General features: G+C 36.6%; 1 protein-coding gene across 1 annotated transcript; it reads left to right on the forward strand.

Annotated features, from left to right (window-relative positions):
- Positions 1-988: 988 nt before the first annotated feature.
- On the forward strand, positions 989-22,114 carry CCDC172 (coiled-coil domain containing 172). The gene is made up of 8 exons (XM_071748162.1): positions 989-1,373; positions 1,545-1,630; positions 5,927-6,043; positions 7,448-7,613; positions 9,564-9,665; positions 10,604-10,706; positions 20,963-21,050; positions 21,923-22,114. Exons 1-8 carry the CDS (start codon positions 1,295-1,297, stop codon positions 21,950-21,952), a joined length of 771 nt encoding a protein of 256 aa, XP_071604263.1. The 5' UTR covers positions 989-1,294; the 3' UTR covers positions 21,953-22,114.
- The last annotated feature ends 936 nt before the right edge of the window (positions 22,115-23,050 follow it).

A 23,050-nucleotide genomic window follows, 5' to 3' on the forward strand; every position in this document is an offset into this window, starting at 1 on the left:
GTCACTTCTTAAGAAGTAAATTCTATAGCATAACATTTTTCCAGAATTTCCAGCTTCATCTTATTAACTCAGAGGAGGTTTTTTGCTAATAGACGTTTGTACTCTCACGTATACTTTTTGCTTTTCGTGGTCACAGATTTTCTCTTTCTGATATCTGAACTTGGCTGCTGCAGTCTATTCTAAGGCAGTATCTCCTCTAAGGAAAACTCTTTTGCAAGACAGTAACTGCCAATAATCTTAATCTTTTTTTCAATGTTAAACAGTCTGGAAGGGTATGCAGTTCTATTCCTCCAGGATTTTTCTGCCTCAAAGCAAAAAGGCCAACTTCATACAAGTATTCCCTGTGGGGAACCAAGCTGATGCAAGATGTAGGAACTAACCCTGTAATATGAATTATATTCTCAACTAGGTATTTACATTTCCAGGTATACCATCCAGTAGTGTAAAAACCAGAAAGTTGCAGAAGCTCAAGACATAGTAGAGTAATACACAAGGATGTTCCAGAAGAGAGGACAAAGGGTTTAATTACGATTTTTTCCTACTGAGGGCAACTGGAACAGAAACACCAAAATCTATTCCAATTGGTCATAATCTGATCACTGTTACCTGAGTTTTATGTAGTCAGCTTTACTATCTTTTTCTGTATGTTTTTAGCCTGTTTCCTTAACTGCTAAGTATTGGCATCAGTCTTCAAAATGCAAATAATTCTAAGCAGATATACGTATTATTTTTAAAGGATGGTGATCACTCAATAGAAAAAGGAAAGGGTAGGAAAGCCAGCGCCTGAAAACCATGAAACCAGTATAGAGCATATGGTCCCAGAGAAGCAAAGTCAGAGCTGTCTGAGCAGAACTCCCCAGACCCTAAGCCAGAACTGGTATTTCACAAGTGTGCACAAGTTTGAGAAGATTCAGAGCCAGCTGCCTTTTGCCAAGCCAGACACCTTCCTTCTCCTGCTCCGACCCTGCTGCTGCTCTGCCCACTGGTTTCCATCTCCCATGTTTCCCATGCGGGCTCCCCCAGGATCATCCATTTTCCCTCTGCCCAAGGTTCACTCTTGGCCCTCTCTGTCACTTCTTCCTCCTCAGCTGTGTCCTGAGTGCCACAGTCCCTTTCCTCTCTAGTCTGAGGGTTTTTTTCCAGACCTCAGGGAGGCAAAAGCCAAAGGGCAGAGCCAAGACCCACCAGGGCACAGAGCCTTGAGGGAAGGCCAGTGCCCATCCTCCAGGGCATCCCAGCTTTAACCAACCATCCCTTCAACAGAGACAGCCAGAGAAGCTCACAGAAGATAGAAATGAACCTGGATGCTTTTTTCCAGCAAATACAGCTCACAGAGAAGCAGGCAGGGGAGAAGAGGCGCCTCATCAAACAAGGTCTGCGCTGCAGCCGCCGTTGTGTGGGCCCGGTGGCAGTGTCTGTCACACACCATCTCCTCACGGTCTCCTGGGGAAGAAGCAGGGAGGCCCCACCAGGCTGCCATCAGGGGGCTCTTGTAAACGTTACAAACTGAGAACACATTCTTAGAGGTTTTTGTTGTCTTGCAGCTAAATTTGACATCAGCAGAAGTTACGAAAAAATCAGCCAAATGAAGGAGGAGCTGAGCGCTGCAAAAATGAAATTAGAGACCACGGTAAGCGGGTGTGTTTATGGTGTACCTGATACTGAAATACACTGTATTTACTGATATACACTGTATTTACTGATATAGGACCTATTCTTTCAGGAGTAAATTCATAAACACTTTGAAGGAGCATGCTTCACCTACCAAATAACACAACAAACAGGGCATTTCTGTCACGAAAAAAGGTCTGATCATGTCCTTCTCCTTGAGAGGAGACCTTAGAGCTCTCTTCAGCTACCTCAAGGGAGGCTGGAACAAGGAGGGAAACAGCCTCTTCTCCTTAGGAAATTGTGATAGGACCAAAGGGAATGGATGTAAGGTGCTCCCAGGGAGATTTAGGCTGGATGTTAGGAAACATTTCTTCACTGAGAGGGTTGTCAGGCCTTGGAATGACCTGCCCAGGACAGGGGTGGAGTCACCATCCCTGGAGGCATTTAAAGGGCATTTGGACCTGGTCCTTACGGACATGGTTTAGTAGTTAGCTTATGGTGTTGGTCACAGGTTGGGCTGGATGAGCTTGGAGGTCTCTTCCAACCTAAACGTTCTGTGATTCTGTGATTCTTCTCCCCTCACAAATCTCACTCCTGAGGCTGGCCCCTGACTATGTCTAGAGACTCACTGACCTCAGGGGTAAGGAATATTCCCAGATAACACTTCCAAAATCTGGAAGCATTGGATACAGCACACATGAAAGTCACTGCTGATGATGCTTGGCAGGCAGTGAAAGCCCTGTCAGGTCGGTCCATCCACATGACATGGCCACCAGACATCAGCTGGAGCCAGCCATCAAGTGTGAGCAGTGCTGGAGCTTCTCACTGCGCCTTCCTTCAGAGGCTCTGAAACCATTCCTTCCTTGCCCTCTGCCATTAGCTAAAGGCCTTTCACAGAAAATACATGGCAACATTCCCCATGTTTACTTCATAGGATCTTGAACCACATTTAAAGATCTTCCTGAAGGCCCAGGCTCACAGCTGAGGCTCACAAGGTCTAGGGGCTTTGCTAAGGACACCAAAGGAAAGTTTCTGAAGCTATTTAATGCTTCTAAGATTTTATAATCGCTTCTATTTAACCAAACTGCAGACATATTTTCAGAATAAGCTTCCAGTTTTGCAGAGGTCTTTCACCATTAATACTTGTGATTACAGATAACTTAAAAATCCATCTGTTTCTGTCTGAAAATGAAGTCTAAATATCATTCCCAGTGATCTTAAGTGTCTGTGATGACAGAATGTGTATGCACAACAGGAAAGCATAGAAAGCCTTTTTTCAAGTCAGAACTGTTGTATCCTATCACTTAAATAAGCATCTTTAAGAATGTTTTGGGGATTACCTCACCTATTTGTGAAAATAAATGTTTGGGGGATGATTTTTGTTCTTCTAAAACAAAGATCTTCTGCCTTTTGTAAAAGACTATATATGTGTAGTATATATGATAAAAATGAACATTAATCTGGGAGGGAAGAATAAAAGAGAACTAATTTACAAATATTTGCTGTTTGCAAATGAGACTATAGACACTCACATGCTTGCATTTCTGCACACTACAATTTGAGAACTCAAAAGCATTTCAATATAGGAACTTAACCATCACAGATTATACCTGTGTGTTGCTTGCTAGGTAGGTAAAGTCCTTTGTAGTCTTGCTCATAAATATATTTATGACCATCACAATTTTATCTTTATACTACTAATTTGTTATTGATGCATTGTGATTTATAATCAAGTTTTATGTGGTAAGTATAGAAGGTCCCAAGAGTAGAGCTATTATTGTAAATGACTAATGGGAAGAGCTGAAGAACTACTCCTAATTAAATCTTACGTGCTTTACCCACAAGGATTAATAATATTCTCATTGATGTCCACAAAAAGATATTTTACTTACTTACATAAACTGCCATGGATTCATTCATAGGTAGGAAATGATACAGAAAACAAGCAGAATGGGGAAACGTACTTGAATCAGACTTTTTTGTTTTAAAGATCATATAGTTTATGAAGTTATTTAAAGTAATTTATTTTTTGGTAGAAGAATTAAGTTTACCTATGTCTGCACTAGTTAACTCAAATAATTTAAATAATGCTGTTCAGCCAATGCTGTTCAATTTGTTCTTCACCAAGTCACTGTGCTTCTTTATAAGCTTATACACAGAAGCACATGCATGCACAGCAGCTCATGCCTGACCAAGCAGATGAGAGTGAGTTCAAAAGTGTTTTGACATCTATTTCACAGAGACTGCCTGTGGTCAATCACACATTCCTAGGAAATGCTATTTTTTCCCTCCATTCTGTAAAATCAAGTAGCATGTAATTAGAACCCAAATTATAGCATTTTGCTTTTCATGGCTCAATGATTTCTTAAAAAAAATCTGCTGCAAATGCATAGATTAAGTTGGCATCTTAGAGATGGAGATAATGCACTGCAGGTAGTTCATTCAGTAATATAAATACAGTGGTATGAGAACATCTACTCTATTTGAATTATTTGGTAAAATAAAAATTAAAAATTTTCAAAAAGCCTAGGCAATCCTTCCCTGGACATGATGGACATGCTGGACATGTCAGGGATAAGGAGAAGATCTAAAGATTTGGTCCTTTCACTTCCAACTCTCATATTCTTTTTTAGGGCTTTTTTTTTTTTTTTTCATATGATCAGATGCATGACATCTGCACCCTCTCCAAAATCATCTACATTATTTCATTTTTCAAGCTTTTCTGGTTTTACCTGTGTAATACAACAGTTATTTGGGCTTTTCTGTTTCTGCACACACAGTCATGTATCAGCCTGACTATTCAGTTTACTTCCTGACTTACCTAAAGGCTCACCCTGTACCTGTGGGCAATTCTGCTAACCTTACTTTCCCTCCTTCCTATTCCAAATATTACAGTCTGAGTCATTCTCTTGACCTCCTTTTCTCCACTTCATCAGATGAATGATTCTCATCCTCTAAGATTCTTCAACACTTAGCTGTTTCCTATTTATCTACAGTTATAGTTTCTCCCACAATACATCTTAACTTCCATTAGACAATGATACAGTGGATGCACTGGAAATTTTGGAAATGCAATGGTTGAACAGTATATCCTTCTATCAGATAAACTGCTGTTTGAAGTTAAGAAAACTAAATGTATGTAAAATAGATATTCGGGCATAATTTAGGGGCATAATGGTCAAAATTAAAAGATTAAGCAACAAGCTTATTTCCATTATACTTCCATGGCTAAGAATTCCAGAAATTGTGGTCAGAAAAATATAAGCATATCCCTCCCTCTCTTGCCTATGCAACAGCAGCATTGCAGAGCTGATGAGGTGTGCAGCCATTTGACAGAACAATGATGCTGGACCCCTGCCCCTCTGATCTTATTGTCCCATTTCACAGAATCAGAGAATCATCCAGGTTGGAAAGGACCTCTGAGATCATCAAATCCAACCCTTGATCCACTGCCACTGTGGTTCCCAGCCCATGGCACTGAGTGCCACATCCAGTCTCTTCTTAAAAAGCTCCAGGGACAGAGAATCCCCCACCTCCCTGGGCAGCCCATTCCAATGCCTCATCACCCTCTCTGTAAAGAATTTCTTCCTAATATTTGACCTAAACCTCCCCCGACAGAGCTTAAGCCCATGGCCTCATACCATACACTTGGTGTGTGATGAGCTTTACACAATTACATGGACAACACTCTATTATACAGGGTAAAAGATCCTGCATGATCAATATTTTTCCTGATTTCAATGTGAAAAAAATTCTCTTAGGCTGAACAGATTTTAAAACAGCACATTAGATAAATCATAGAATCATAGAATCATAGAATCCTAGGGGTTGGAAGGGACCTGGAAAGATCATCTAGTCCAACCCCCCCTGCCAGAGCAGGGCCCCCTAGAGTACATCGCATAGGAACGTGTCCAGGTGGGTTTTGAATGTCTCCAGTGAAGGAGACTCCACAACCCCCCTGGGCAGCCTGTTCCAGGGCTCTGTCACCCTTACAGTAAAAAAATTCTTTCTGATATTCAACTTGAACCTCCTATGCTCCAACTTGCACCCATTACCCCTTGTCCTATCACTGGTCACCATAGAGAAAAGCCTAACTCCATCTCCCTGACACAAGAAAGAATACTTTTCAAAAACTTCATGGTAAATTGGCCAACTTTGGGGGAATTAAAACTAATATGCCTTTGCTAGTCCAGGAGCTATGCCAGCTGTGTTTTAACTGGACCAAGATCCTTACATACAATATCAAAGTATGTGAAACAATAAAACAATAATCTTACTTTATAACCCCACTTTTTTTTTTTTTTTCTCTTTGAAGGTTCAGCATCTGTCTGAAAAACGGCTCTGCGTAGAAATTCTGAAGAAACATGAAGACAGCTTAGAAAAACAGAAAGCTGAACTTATTAATCAAAAAGGCTCTCTTCTTAAAATCTCTGTATGTTTCCAGCTACAGTGTTCAGACATTTTTTCTACTGTATGAGAGTAGTCAGCTTTTAATTTTGAAAATATTGAGGAACCGAGGTTTTAAGTCTAAAAAATCTGTTTATTTTTTTTCCTCTAGCATACTTAACAATGTAAATGTAGATAAATTTTCACTTAAAACATAATCTGAGGTAATGTATGCTGGAGGTCATCTACAAAGCTGATTTAACATTCTTGACTTCATTTTCTAATGTTTGCTTGTTGTATGACTGAACTCCCATTCTGACATATTATTTCCTTTGTAAAACAAAACTGAAAAAGTCTCACCTTAAATGGGACTGTCTGATCCACAGTAAAACGAATTGAGAAGGACCAAAAGAAAATATCAGGGAGGCCATCACCACATTTGAGGAATCCTGACATGCCAAACAATCTCTTAGATATCAGGCACAGGTAGCCACCTCTTAAAAAGTAGCCACTTGCAAAAAACAGACAAGATGTTTTTCAGTTCTCTCTTGTGCTAACCTGAATTTTGCCTTTATCTCCCTTCATTGTGCATCCTTGCATCTGTAGATATTAGGAAATGAAGCAGATGAGTAGTCTTCTCTGCATATGTATTTGTATTTCAAACCATCAGAGCTAAATTTAAAACATTCATTGAGTCGCCAGTATTAATCCTCTATCTTTAGGCTTTTATCCTTTTAATTAAGTAATATTGCTTCAGCATGCAAAACAAAAAATATTTTAAGAAGGAAAAAATGTTCATCTGTAAAAGATAAATATACTCTGAAAATGTGTGAAGTTTCTTTTAATTTCAGCCAGCCAAGGTAGCATCGAGTATCATTAGCCCCATATATAGGGGTAATTTATTTTTATTTTGTTTGACAATCAGCTAAGATTTTTTTATTTTTAAGGAATTTAGTATTTCCTTTCTCTTTAGAATTTTTTCCCCAGAAAATTAAACAGGGATTTCCTAGCAACTATAGCTTTCTTGGCAGTTATTGAGGGAGTTAAAGTAAATCTGTATTCTGCAGAGGAATAAGCAGTACCTCTGTTATATTTAATAACAATATAAAACCAGAGAGGCCATACTATGCTAGTGACTTCAAGCAGAGTTCTTCATAAGGAGTTGAACTGGAAAACATCTGGCACAAGTCTGTATCATAATATAGTTTTTTTTTTAAATTATTTATTACTAAGAATATATTCTGCACTTTTTCAGCAAAAAGTTTACAACAGCAGACAAAATGACTGTGTTGTGGATAGTTTTTGTATTCTCATAAGTCAGGGAAACTAAATACACTATAATTATAATGTAAGTTTAAGGATAAACAGCAACAGTGTGTTTCAGTCTGTCTAGCTTAACTAAGACTTTCTTTTTTTCATTCAATTTTTCCATTCTTTTTTTTTTTTTCAGACAGATGCAAAGAGAAAGATGACTGAAGAGGAAGATAATTTTACCAGAGAAGTAACAGAATTTAATAATGAATATGGACTAACAAGTAATAGAGATATTTTGATTAAAAAAAAAGTCAAGACTGAAATAAATTATTTAGAGAATGAGGCAGCTCTGTTGAAAAATGGTAGGTTAATATTAAATCATTTTATCTTGGATTACCAGAGAATGAATATAAACCAGTAAAACATAGGTGTGCAAAAGAGTAATTTTAGTTCCATTCCCTTGCTATCTGGAACTTCCTTTTAACCCTATACTGAAAGAATGTGGTCTGATATATCACCAAGATACTTAAAGCCTCTTCTATTCCCTGTCCTCTTCAGTCCTTTCTGCTCATGAGCACTATGAGAAGAAGCAGACCTGCAAAAATTGCTCCCAATATGTGATGTCAACAAGCACAGAAGTGCCAATACATAATGTATTATCTTAGGTTTGCAATTATTATAATCACTTATGATTGAGCTATGTAAATTTCCTTAGCTTCAATAGAATTAAATGCACAGATGTCTTGTAGGACTGGTCTTTTCCTGCCCAGTGTAACTTTATCTTTAAGATACAGAACATCAGATTTCTCAGAACAGAGAGACAGGCTGAAAAGCAAAGAAATGGAAGTCATCGTGGATCAAAAGCTGAACATGAGTAATGTCATCAGAACACCAACACCATACTGAGACATAAACATAATTCTGACCCCTAAGACATGTAAAATAATCCTTCACTCTATTTAGGGCAGTTAAGATATCAGCTGGAGTACTCAGCATTTAGTTTTGGGTACTGCACTTAAGGAAAAATATGGACTCAGTGGAGAGAATCCAAATGGTACCAGTGAAAGTGATCAGAGATTTGGAGAACATGAGAGGGAAAAAAAAAATAAAGAACTGGAACTACTTAACCTATGGTGGAAAAGACTGATGGAAGATGGGCATCAGTCTTCAAATTACCAAAGAATTCTATAAAAATGGAATTAATAGATTCTCCATACCTATAGTAAACTGAATAAACCCAAATGTAAACCACAAGGAGGGAGAGTCTGGATGGCTGTTTAGAAATCTTTCTAGGAGGAATAGTGAACACCTGAAACACCCTGCCTTAGGATATTCCAGTACCAAAGGAATGAGGAGTCTATTACCAAGGTCTTTAAGAGCAGGTCAGTCCAGCATCTCTCAGAAATGACAGTGGTAAAGCTGATCCTGACTCCAGAAGGAATGCAGGAGATGACCTTGAAGTCCTTTCCAGTCTCATGATTCTATGATTCATCAAGCTCAAGATTTGAACCCCCAATACCTGTTGTAAAGTTACTGAAATATGACTGACCACTGGAGTTTGTAGTTGTCAGTACCTTATCTCTGTAATTCCTGTGACTCTCATTCTGATCTACAACTGAAAAAAAGTCTGTATTTGTTGGAAACTTACTTTGAATGATTTAATTTTCACATATTCAGACATATGAAAGGCCAAATTGTCTCTCAAGATCAGCAGGGCATGAAAGGTGACTGACATTCTTCACTGGGTTCAGTCTTGATTCCAGCCTTTTAAATTGCCCAATTTTTGAAGTACAACTTGTCTGTCTTTTTGTCTGCTACAGTCCTGAGCACACAGAAAGCACTAAAAGGAAAAGTTTAACTCGCAACAAGGAAACTATGTGAGGACCTCCAGCTGTGAGGGAAACAATCACAATTAATTCCAGATGCTGCCAGGGGTCAGGTTCAAATGTCCATAACACTTAAAGAGATTAAGTTCTTTCTAGTACTGCTGAGAGGTGCTTGTACACCACCTATTCAATAAGTCATCTTCCTTTATAGCTGAAGTACCTCTAAAGAAAAACATTTGTAATTCTTTTTATGCCAAGTCAATAAAATGTCAAACATCATAATAACATTGAAAAAATAATTTGCATTTATAATTAGGAACACATTACATGACATAATTTTCTGTGAGCAACCAATTTTAGTTTTATATTTAAGGTTCTTTTTGACTACCTAGAAGATTGCTAGAAGTTGTTAAGAATATTTAGGATTATATCATGAAGACTAAAACTGCAATGCATTTTAATTTAAAGTATGGGTTTTTTTCTTAGAGATGGAGTCAATGGAACATAAAAATGTTCAGCTAAATGCACTCAAGTTACAGAAAACTGAATTAAAGCAGCATTTGTTTACTCTCCAAAGCAAACTCAAAGGTATACGTGATAATCACTTGTTCTGTTAATTATTTGTGACTTGACAAATGCTTCTGAAACATCTTTTCTGCCAAGTCATTTTTCTCTAAGAGAAATAAGTTGTGGAAACAAGATTTTAATATATTTTTATATTAAATAATACATCATTTCAAAACATGTTTATAGCCAACATAATGGATTTCAGTAAGATTTATTTTAAATGTTAGTGATACTGAGGCCTACTGATTTGCTGAATCATATCCTATAAATATGAGAATTAAATTTTTACTTTTGCTGGTAATTCATATACTTAAATGGGGATTTTAGTGTTACAAGGTTAACTTAAAATCAATGTAATTATTGTTTAAAACCCATTGACCTATAATTAAAGAATGTCATTAAAATTCAAATGTTTAATATGCAACCTGGCTTGAACTGATAAAGACAGATTTGGCCCTGGTGCTAAAATTCTGAGCTGTAAATTCAGTTGTCTTTACTGACATTTGTTTCTTAGCATATGGAAGTCTGTGCACAAAAAAAGAAGTCTGAACACAAAGCTGGGTGGAATACACAAGAAAACCTATAAACAAACAACAAAAAAGAACCAAGAAAGTTCTGTGTCAAAAGTGATCACAAGCCATTGGGATGATTTTGAAATTTCAACAGAAAATGTAATCTAGAAGCAGTTTTGGAAACTTTTTACAAATATGTAAATAATATTTCACAGTAAGAGAGCTAAGAAAGACAAGCCATAAATAAGGTCATAAATTATTTAGGAAAAGAAGCAAAAATTTCCTAGAGGATTGCACTAAGCATACCACTCCATGTTCTTTAATTTGCCTTTACCCTACAAACAGTTTCAAAAATAAATAGTAGAAAAGATAAATTTAGAAAATATGGGAAGTCTTTGAATATGGATGATTAATATATATTTATAATGTAACTTATTTTATGTTTAGACCTTGAGAAAGCAATCAGGGATGCTGAAAGAACAACAAAAAATTTAGAAGCAGAAAAAGTCGAAGTCAGTGAAAAACCACAGACTGATCCAGAATGTTTAAGGTAAGAGTCTCATGTTAATAAGTTCTTCAATTTAACTTTAAGTCTGTAACTACAGACCAGTCCTTGTTGCAATGTCTGTTTTAACATTCCTGCATACTACTCCTTTAAAAACAGAATAATCATTCATTTTTACTACAGAACATGAATTCTTGATATTTATTACAGCTTTTCACTCTTACGTGCATACTCCAATGAACAAAAAAATTATAGTGTTTGAAAGGAATTCAGTTAAACTTGGAGGGAGAGCAAAGGAGTGCTCCTTGGGTTGAAGACCAGTTCTCAATATTTTGTAAAAACAGTGGTGGCACACAGACTCCTGATGAACTACCCAGTGCTATGGATATTTCTGCTGCACAGCCTTCCCCAGAGCACAGACTTCCTTAGGTCAGAAGCACCTGGTACTGAAGCAACTAAAAGTAGATTTGTTTTCTCTATGATCCCTACCATCATTTCCAGTATGCTGAAGATTACCAAGACAGAAGACCTTGCACAATTTCTCTTACTAGTGAAGCTTGCTTCTTGGGAACTGAGTGGGAAAGGCTCATTTCTTCTCAGTTTGCTAAGTGTGGCATTTACATTTTGACTATACAGAAAATATTGTAATTATTTGCAACAAAAATATCTTCAAATACAAAAAGCCTCTTAACATATAATATTAATAACATATAATACTAATATTAGCCATCTTTTTCCTATCCTATGGTGCTCCAGATGAAAGTGCCTGTGGGTATTTAAAAATATTTAATGGACAATGCAATAGAACTCTTCCTAGAAAAGATGGTGCAAAATATTCTCTAACAGAAATTATTAGGAAAAACACAACTTATGGTACATCACAGTTTTTTCCTATAAGTTTCTCAATTTTTTACACAAATAAATAAAAAGGTTTTTTTTCTGAAAACTTTCAACCGAGAAATAAAATTTTGCAGAGGACCCTGACCATTTTTCTGAGAGCTTTAGTAATGGCCCCTTTTTTGCCGAATATCAGTTTTTAAAAGACAATGATATATCCCCCCTTCAGCCTCTTACATGGTGTTGAGACATGGCCAAAATTCCCTCCACATAAAAATTAATTTGTTCACAATTCTGCATACAGTGGCAAAACCTTTGCATTCAACATATTCACAGAAGACACGATGTAAATAATAACAGCAGCAGTTCTGTAAGACAGTGTGTTATAATTCATTCCTTTACATTATTCATTCCACCATCATATATTAGCTTTTATGAAACATGAGGTTGTCAGCTTCCTTCTAAATAACATACTTCTCTTGAAGTAGTTTACTGCCTTGATGCTATTTAATATTAAAATTGGTGTAATTAGTTTTCTGTAACAGGTTTCCTGAGGATAAGGTACAGAAGTAGCAAACATGATATTACTTTAAATCTCCAGCTCTTCTCTAGATTGCCATGAGATCCTAGGTTAATCATTCAAATCCATGCATGTTTATCTTTCTCTGTAGTGAAATTAACTCAGTTCCATGGAATGATACTTTGCTTTTATCTGGGTGGAAAACACAACAATGGATAAATTATACTAAATTCTATTAACAACAAATCCACCAAGTGTTATTTACAACCAAAGCAAGTTGGATGATGGAGCTTTTTTATTTCACAAAATTCCTCATTTATTGGTTAAGATATGCTTAAAATATTTGATAATTGCATGTGGTACACAACATTAAGTCCTACTATTATTATCACAAAAAACAAGTACTCATTGAAGTTTATTAACATACTGAGGACAATTCATTTACATTAAATTATTTTTTAATTTCAGATATTGGACAGAATTTAGGACAGGTTTGTGTAATCATAGTTTTATCTAGCACTTTTTTCTGATCTCACATATTCTCAGAAAAACTCAGTGCTTTATAGAGAGACAGCACTGTATGTGTTAACTCAAATGCCAGAAACAGCACAGCTCTGGTACTGCCCTTCCATGTCAGCCCTAATAAATTGTGCTTTTCTGTAGAGCCAAGCAGGCAATCCTCATTTGTCTACTTCTGTAAGTCATAGAATTCTACTGTTTAAAATTATCCCAAACTTTACCAGACTCATAAAAACATTTTGGTTGGAAAAGACCTTTGAGATCTCCAAGTTCAACAGTTGACCCATCACTGCCAAATCCACCACTAAACATGTCCCTGAGCACCACATCTACACAGCTTTTAAATATCCCCAGGGAATACCCTGCCACTGCCCTGAGCAGCCTGTGCCAGTGCCTGACAACCCTTCTGGTGAAGAAACTTTTCCTAATATCCAATATAAACCTCCCACAGCACAGTTTGAGGCCATTTTCTCTTGTTCTATCACTTATTATCTGAGAAAAAGAGACTGACCCCCTCCTATCAGTTAACAATAAGGTCTCCCCTCAGCCTCCTTCTCTCCAGGCTAAAAACCCTCTGTTCTCTCAGCCACTCTTTGTAAGACAAATTCTCTAGAGCTTCATCAGCTTTGTTGCCCTTCTTTGGACACACCCCAGCACCACAGTGTCCTTCTTGTATACTCATACAACTCGTTCAGTTTTTAAATTGTTTTTAATTTTTGGCAAAATGTACTTATCACTTTTTGGTCTGAACTACTGAATTGGGAGAATAAAAGGGAATTTAAAGTATTATATTCTATAAATAGTTCAGGTTCCCCCTTGAGATACCTGATTACCCTTCAGTACCTACAAAGAAGTCATCAAGAAGACCTGCAGTGCTGCACAGTGGGAGGACAAAAGATAAAAAGAAGTTGAAATGGAAGGAGGGTAGAATTAATTTAAGGAAAAACTTTTTTTATCACGAGGATAGTAGAGAAAAGGAAAAGGTTGCCCAGAGAGGTTGTGTAGCTTTCGTCCTTGAAGGTTTTCAGACTTGACTGGATAAAACCCTGAGTAATCTGGTCTGACCTTGTAGCTGACCCTGCTTTGAGAAGGACATTGGGCTATGTGACCTCTTGACATCTCTTCCAGTCTGAAATACCCAATGAACCAATTGTCACTCTGGATTGCACAAGGGGGAGAAAACAGCCCATAGATCAGTACATATGCACTGGCCTGGGTCTACACTGCTCAGAGGCAGCATTATTTGTAACAGAGCAGTCATCTCCACACTGCCCAGCATTTCATGGGATCACATCTGCTCTGGTCTTTCTCCAGTGTCTCTGTGATATTAATATATCATGATATACACATATTTTCCATTCAAAATGGGTGAAATGCTTAAAGAATATATGTCCAGCACAACAGAGTGCTGGTCCAAGGTGACAACATATGCACCTGTGATGTGCCACAGAAGTATTTGAGGGACCACAGCTGCTCCAGAGAGGAGGTGCTGATGGAGCCCATGCCAGCAGACTCTCTGGAGCAAACTGTCCTGTCTGCTCCTGTGATGCCCTCTGAGAGGAATCTGAGAATAAGGAAGAATTCATGAAGTGTCAGTGAGAGAAAATGAAGTATCAGGCACCTGGAGTGAAGCAGGAAGCCCTCCTGGCAGTCTAGATATATCTTTGGCACTTCCAAAGGACTTTTGGCAGCCAAAGTGCCAATTAATGCAATCTTACATATACCAGTGTGTATCCTAATAGGAGTTAGTTTGGGTCATGTTAAAATCACTGTGACTGAACTCAGGCTATTTGAGTTACAACCCTCTTTAGCCTAACAAGATAAGCTTTTTGCCCCTATACATAATCTAGCCTAGAATATTATTTTTAATTGAAATCATATTTAGCATGTATAAAGAGATGAATATTTTCACTCAAGTAATGTGGATCAAAAATACATATTTTTCTATATGAAATAAGCACCACATTCTTTTTTTTTTTTTTACACAGCAAGGAACTGCACCACTCTTTAAATGGCAAAAATCCTACTGTTTTTAATGCTTCCTTAGAACAAATGTGAGAGACAGTCAGCATCAATAACCTGATATATGTAGCTCCCAGACCACCCTGTAAGTCTCTTATTGCATCACATGCCTAGTCCCAGCCTCACAATCAATAGCAAAAGTAGCTGGCAAGGCAAGAATCTTCATTACAATTAAGTATATATCTTAAAGTAAATTGCATTTCAGCTGAAAAGTGTAGCCAGCTAATTCAAATTACATCAATTCATCTTTGATCTGAGAAAAATGCCCTACACCGTGTCTGCTGTTTCATAAAATTCCTCTCAAATCCATCAAAGAATTACAGGAAGTAGTGAGAAGCACACAGTGGTGTTTCCAGCAGCTCTTGGTGCTACAGTCAGAGGCTTCTTCTGATACACAGCAGGTACAGGGAAAAGCTACACAAAACTTAATGTTAAGCACAGATAAAGTTGTGGATAAGACACCCCTAACACAAAACAACAGGAAAGGACTTGGGCATCAGCTCTCTTGGGTCAAGTTTCCCTGGCAGGTAGCAAGTAGCATCAATTAAGTGGAACAAGACAGGAGTCGAGCAGAAACAAGCTGGTATCAGGAAATTCCTACCACTATATAATACCATTATATTCATACTTTATTACTTATTTACCTTTGCTCACATTTTTCTTCCAAATTCATGTGTTACCATATGTAAGACAACCTAGAAATAATTTTAATTAAATTTTATTTAGACTATGAACAGACAGTTTCTATGCAAAATTGGCTTTTCACACTATTCTAAATATAGACTAAAGATAAATTGTTTCTTTGAAACCTGAATTTCTGTTCTAGTTCAAAAAAAAGTAGTAGCAGAAAGGGAATACATGAAGTCAGCTTACTTTGTAAATAGTTCAGGCCTTTGTATACTTGCCTAATTCCCAGAAATATAGTATTGCTTCTCATGCTTCATAATTCAGAAAAAGAAACTCCATCAAAATTAGGAAGGGAAAAGTTTCTTTCATATAAATCATACAGGTTCATATAAATCATAGGTTCCTTAGAGCTGAACAAATGGTTCATGGTGCCAGTGGACTGCATAAGGCCATGAATGATTCTGGTGGCTTAAAAAAATATTTGCATTGTTAATTTTATGTTAAATTGTATAATCAGGAAATATCAATCTCTGGAGTAATATACGTGGTTCCAAATGTCTTTTTAAATTACAATCTCATCATCAATTTTTCAGATTTTTCTTTTAATAGCAGTGCCTGGTGGAACTATAATAGTTTGAATTATGTTTAAATAGGTTTCCATTATAAATTGTAGTATGGATTTTAAAAAGTCAAATCTGAATAATGATATTTTTCTTCAATAAGGCAGCTGATTGGTTAGTCAAAGAAAATGCAGAGGCCATCCACATACATGTTGGCAAAGGATTTGGTGTCATCCCACGTGGTAAACTACCACTTAACCTGGGGAAGATGTATGAAATAATTGAGTAAGGAAATCACAGTATCCACAGGAACAGGCCTGAAAAAATAAATTTTGGGGATGGAGGAAGGTATCTACAAGTCACACCTGGCCTTGCTAAATGCTTTAAATGATGACTTTGGGAAAGAAAGTGTTTTAAGTGTAAAACAACTGAAACACTGTAAACTAAAAAAGTGGAATGTAATTATATACAGTGCCAGTTTATGTACAACTAAGGACTTCAGTATCAGGTACAAGGAAGCTGAGCTGAAGACAGTTGTGAGCATCCTATGCAATCATAAAACAGGTATAAACATCAAAAGTATATGGAGCTGTGGCAAAGAGAAAAGCAACCAGTATGGCCAAAAAAAGAGAAGAGTGTAAGAATACTGTGTGCCCATTTCTCAACTACTTTTCAAGAAAGATGAATTCAACCTGAAACATGAGAATTCAGAGCCCATAATGCAGAAAAAAATAAGGACATTTCCCAATTCTTTCTAGCTCTGAGAAAATTATACAGTTCACATGAAGCAAAGCAGTACAGTATAGAAATACTAATTTCAGAAATAGCCATATTAATATATCCAGATTGAGATCTATTTTTCCCTGCACAATAGAAAAATTAAGATGTTTGAACTAGAAGGATCATTGACCCAGATTTATTTTCCCTGACTTTCAATAGGAATCTTATATTGACCCCTAGAAACTTTTCAGTTTTGAGGTCACTGATGCTTGTAAATAGTTTAATGCAGCATGCCTTAACTTTTCTATGGTCTTCCATGTCTAAAAATTAATTCCTTAAAGACTTCTTGTGATGTTTTATGTATTTGGGGAATATAAATTTTAAAAAGAAAAACCAAAAATCAAATCACTCATTTCAACAACTGTAACAACTTTTATAAATATTTGCTTCATAACATTTACAAAATGCAAGCTTTAATCAATTCTAATTATGTTTATTGCAAGCAGCATATGATCCAGAACAGTAAAATCTGAAATTTTATTATTTTACCTAAGGTAAATTTATTTTAATTTACATTTAATTCCCATTGTTATGTTGCCTGGTACCCCCTCTCCACTTTCATGTTTCATGGTCTTGCTAGCATTTACTATTACTACAAGATACATTCTTGATTTTTATTCTATTTCTGCTCCATGAAGCACATATTTTTATAATGTATTTGTTCAGCTCAGGTGCTTGAGTTTGTTTTGAGATACTGAAATCCCTTTAGGACTTATTTTCTCCCTTCCTCAATCAATTGATAATAGTCTGAAATTTATTGACTTCTTCAGCTGTATCACTATCCTTTTCTGTGTAGAGTGTCAGTAAAGTGGAGATACTCAACAAAATCTTGCTCTTATTATAGAAACATACACATTAATTTAGTGCCAGAACTGAACTGAGACTGAATGACCCCCGCACATTAGCTCTACTTTAGCCTGAGAAAAATAACCAAAGTTTAATATTTTTCTTCGATCTCAATAGAGTTTAAAAACCTTTGGAAGTGTTGCTACTGACTTTTATGATAAAATTCAGAAAAATCAACATACATACCCTCAAGTTTACCTACAGCTTCTTAGGGAACTTAATTTTGTACCATAAACTCTGTGCCCCGTGTATCAGTGTCAAGCAATTCCATTTTACACTCTAGTATTTTCCCTTATATTTATGGTTAAAAAATAACATAGTGTTCATTAATAAGGAAAGAGAAGAACAAAAAAAGAAAAAATATTTCACTTGCCTAAGAAAAACATAACCAAGAGATGATCAGCTCCTTCTGGAATTAAAACAATGACCAGGAAGGGTCTTTGATCACAACTTTAAAAAAACTAAAAACACATATCCCACCTTCTACACAAACTATTCTTTGAATCCTCTTTAAATAAAATTATTCCTGGAATGCAAGTTACTGGATCAACTGAAGTGTTGATCCAGTAAGATGAATCTGTGGATGATTTTCAGAGAAACCTGTCTGACAATAACATTTTCATCATAGTTCAGTTCACAACACCTGCATGTATTGATTTCACAATTATTTTTCCTATTTGCCTTCTGCATATACAGCTGAAATTCAGCCACAAATGCCAATGACATTTAACAGCTTTTCTCATTTCAAAGCTACAAAATCTGTCATCCTCAGTGATCTCCTCCTTCTTCATCTCTCTGTCACTTCTGGCATTCAAGAGAAACAGAAAAGGGACCTCTGATAGCAGAGCTCAGTCTAGAGCAAGCCAGCAGCCCAAAAAATGCTGATGCTATTGAACCATCTACTTGATTTAGATCTAGGTTTTACTATCACTACTTATCTTGAAAGTTATTCACAAAAATGGGCACACCTTTCACAAACAGGGTATTTCAATTCCAGATGTTCATTACAGCCCATTGCTTGTGCTGTTTTAAATTACCAAGACGTTAATTCAGTGCAATTACTTTTCTAAAGAATATAGTTTATTCTCAAAGAGACTAAAATACTAAAAAAAAGAATAATATTAAAAACAAGGGACACGGAAGCCCAAATGCTAATGTGATTTTTCAGTTTCGTTCAGTTTGTCTGTTTTTTTTAAGAGATTCACTTTTTATCATAGGCAAAGAGAGTATAATTGTCATATTAATCCTTGGTCTGGCAAAAGGAACATCTCTTTCCATTTCCAAAGGTGACAGAAAACCTGTTCTCCACCTAGACAGTGTAGTTTAATGAATAATTGGTTTGCACATTCAATCTGATAGTGAAAAGATGAATATGAATATCCTGCTTATCTTAAATGTTAAATGAAAAAGCTAAATCTGCTTCTAGGTTTACTTTTTTTTTTTTTTTTTTTTTTTTTTTTTTTATAGTTCCATTGTCTCACGTTCCTTCTGGTAAAACTTTATCATTTATTCAGTAACTCAGGCATCTCCAATGCATTAATTGTGTAGACTGTAACCTAACAGACAGCCCTTATTTTGTGAGTATAATATTCTTGGCACATACTGTAATTATCTAGCTTCTAAATAAGAAAGAAGGAAGACCTGCAAGTAGAATCAAATGATTAATGTAAAAATTAAACACCACTTTCGAATATCTTTTATCACCACTACCCCGTGCTATGTAAGGGGCTGTGCTGTCATCACAGTTAAAAAGTTGTATAGAATATTTCAAATTCATAAGCAAAAATGCTACCATTTCAAAGCACAGTTATTAATTCACAGTCCTAGGAAAGAGATAAGCAACTCTGACTGCTTATCTTCTGGTTGTTCTGTCCTGAGTGTATACCCAACAGGGACTGATATCACTCTTAGTTGACACTTGCATCACTGTGCATCACTTCTACAATGCAGAAGACAAAAAGAGATTATTTCCCCTGAGATTATCTCTTTGTCTGAAGTAAACCAGGCAAAGAAAAGTTGTTGTTTGTCTTAGAGAAATTAGGGTTCAACTACCATGCTGCTGGACAACACAGAGAGAAAAAAAAGAGGAGGCAAAGCAAGGAAGTTAAGCTGATTTAATTAAGATCAGAAGCTGATCTTAGGCTTTGAAATTAACTCTGTACAGTAGTACTGCACTACAGTACACTTTTAAAAGTGTATTTCAAAATTTTGGACACTTGTATGTATCATGAATTCAGAAAATTCCTGGAAGGAATAAGGCAACTTTTCCTGTAATACAAACACACAGAGCTCATACTGGTTCCACATTTGTGGTAAGATCTTCACATTTTCCACAGGAACAACAAAATTAACAACAAAATTAACTTGTCCAGTCTCATGCTACTATTTTAATGCCACAAGGTGACACTGAGATTCCTCTCCTATGAGGCTATACCTTTTACCTTCTCTAAAGCCATTTTCTTGTGCAGAGAACAAATTATATCTGAATTAGGATAACTAAAGAGGTGCATCATCTACACAATAGGGTTAAATCTATCCCCTATTTTAGTATGAAAAAAGAAAAAATGGTTGCTACCTCTTTTTTTTTCATCTTCAGAAAAAAACATGGTCTGCTTTGATGCATCAGTTTATTAGTTTATCTATTTAATGAGAAGCAGAATATATACTTTTCTTTCTTTCTTCCTTTTTTTTTTGTTTATAAATCTATCTATATGTCCCAGAATATTCAGAATATTGTTTCCTGAAACTGTATTAAAGGTAAACAACTTCAGCTTTCTCATTATACTTTTCTTATGACAGCCATGGAAAGACTCAGCATAATCTCATCACCTTGCATTCATCAGACTGCTAAAAGCTCTGGCATAGATTTCTCTTGGCCTACTGAGCATTAATTTAAACCACTCCAGTCACTGATGTGCAAAGTTAAGGTGTTTCCTTTCAGCAGAACCAACTGCTCTTTTAAATGCAAAAAAAGGGTATATTAAAATTAGTCTAAATATTGGGGAATCCCTGGCTGAGACTATTGGGAAACAGAAGGTAAGTACTGAAAAAGAAAAGGAGCAGTGGGGAGAGAACAGCACCAGGAAAGGAGCCTGGGGGGGGGGGAATGGAGCAGTGATTCCACAGGGTCAGGCAAAGGATCCATCCAAGCCAATATTCTGTCTCCACCACAGGCTACAAGTAAATACCCAGGGAAAGCAAGAGCAGTACCATATGGTTCTCCCAAAGTATCAACATTCAAATTCAAATGTTTAAATAAGGAAAATTGTGACTAATGAGGCCATAAATCTTTCATGGCTTGTAGAAGCAACATGGTCCAGAAATTTGCCTAACGAATTACTTCGTTGAGATACTTTGTGAAAAACCCAAAAGGTCATTTTCTGAAGTTCCTCATGTTTCCACCACAACTGCCAGTTCTAAATGAAAACCAACACTACTGCAGAACTAGCAAACTGAAATCCTGGCCATGCAAATAGATCAATGAGGATTTTCTCATATAAGCCAAATTGACATCTGAGACCAGAGCTGAAAAAAATAATTACCTGAGTATGAGTTCTCTGCTGTGCAGTTTTATTTGGTTTTGGTTACAGGCTTAAGAAAGAATTGGAAAATTGCAAAGATGATGACTGGGAAAGTATCTGCGAGACTCTTCGAACAGAAATTGAAATTCTGCAAATGGTATGCCCTGGGAATTAGGCAGTTCAAGTATTTGAAAATTTTAGTTTTAAAGGAGTAATTTAAGATGATTAGCAGTGGTTTTAGATAAGCAGGTTTTTATATTATGTGCACAGACAAACATCCTGCATTGCAGGTGCACACCAATTCTTACTTTAGCTTTTTATTTCCACACGTTCAGAAATACAATTTCTCATGGAAAATAATTTAAAGATATATTTTTAGAGAAACACAGACATATTTGATGAACTGATGCTAATCATTAGTTTCTTGAAAGCTAAAAAACATTTTACATTTAGGAACTAAATTAATCTTAGCTTCAGCTGTTAGCTATATGAAATATGGGAATATGGAGAAATGGGAGAATGGGATAATAGCATCCTTTTACGTAAATATTTATGTAATATCTTATTTTTAAATATTTATGTAATATTTTATTTTGTCCACTCACGAATTCCTTACAAAAACTTAAAGCACTTTTCTTTACTCTAAATGTAAGTCCCAGCTTCAAATATCTTGATAGTCACTCTGTGTCACAATACAAAAAGAAAAAATATTTTAAAGTCCCATTTTTGGAAATAAAGGGATTTTAAAGGTTCACTTCAGGACCTCTGGTCCAGGTGTATAAAGATGCAGCTGCTGCTAGCATCAAGAGCAGAATCACAATCATGAGAAATTTATATTACTCACTTTTATGCTTAGTTTCATGTTTCTGTTGGAGGAATATAACTTACTTGTAATTTATCTGCTAGTTTTATCATGATTTTCAAATAAGATAAAATTTAAAAAGCAGCTCAGTGTTTAAAAACTCTATAAAGAACATACTGAAGTCATTTGATTTAATTTTCTATAATTCAATTCTTTCTCTTTTTCAGAATCTAACACAAAAAAAATCAGAGAAGTGAACATTATGTGGCATGATCAGAAGTGTCTTTGAGTATTTTAAAATTATTTACTCAGGCTCTCCAAGGTTTGCTTCTTTTTGTTGTTGCTGTTGCTTGATTAAACCACAGTTTGCATCTTCCTTTACTTTTCATTAAAATAAATTTTCATTCATTTAAAAGCAATGGGATTTTTGTGTTTTATTCTCAGGTTACCATCAAGCTATCCATCTTCAGTTTCCTCTGTTTCCCATGGATGGACAGTAGACAATCCACATACAGCTGAGTTCCTATTTTCCTAGCTCTATTTTCTTTATACTATTTTCTAGCATAAACACTCCCCATCCTTAAGGTAGTGATGTGGTCTTTCTTGAGAGGCAGACAGCTATGACCACCAAAAATATCTAAGCTGCAGCTCTTCCCCTCAGTTCAGGAAGGATGTCGAGGTCCTGGAGCAGGTCCAAAGGAGGCAACCGGGCTGGTGAAGGGACTCGAGCACAGACCCTATGAGGAGAGGCTGAGGGAGCTGGGGGTGTTCAGCCTGGAGAAGAGGAGGCTCAGGGGAGACCTCATTGCTCTCTACAACTCCCTGAAAGGAGGTTGGAGCCAGGGGGGGGTTGGTCTCTTTTCCCAGGCAACTCTCAGCAAGACAAGAAGGCACAAGAGGTCTCAAGTTGTGCCAGGGGAGGTTTAGGTTGGACATTAGAAAGAATTTCTTTACTGAGAGGGTGATCAGACATTGGAATGGGCTGCCCAGGGAAGGGGTGGATTCTCCATCCCTGGAGATATTTAAAAAGAGCCTGGATGTGGCACTCAGTGCCATGGGCTGGGAACTGCAGATCCAGGGAGTGGATCAAGGGTTGGACTTGATGATCTCTGAGGTCCCTTCCAACCCAGCCAGTTCTATGATTCTATGATTCTTTAGTTCATGCCTGTGCAATACAATCTATAACAAGCTCTCTGAAGCAGCTCAGCTCCAGCATGGTATTCCAGACTGGTTCCCAAATCCATTGAACAGCAGATGCCTCCAGTGATGAAAAGCCAGTCCATTATTTAGAACTTGTCCTCCAGTTCAATGAGAAGTCTTCTTTTCTCTCCCACAACCCCCAAAATACTGAGTGC

This window comes from Heliangelus exortis, chromosome 7, assembly GCF_036169615.1.
Source record: "Heliangelus exortis chromosome 7, bHelExo1.hap1, whole genome shotgun sequence".
NCBI lineage: Eukaryota > Metazoa > Chordata > Aves > Apodiformes > Trochilidae > Heliangelus > Heliangelus exortis.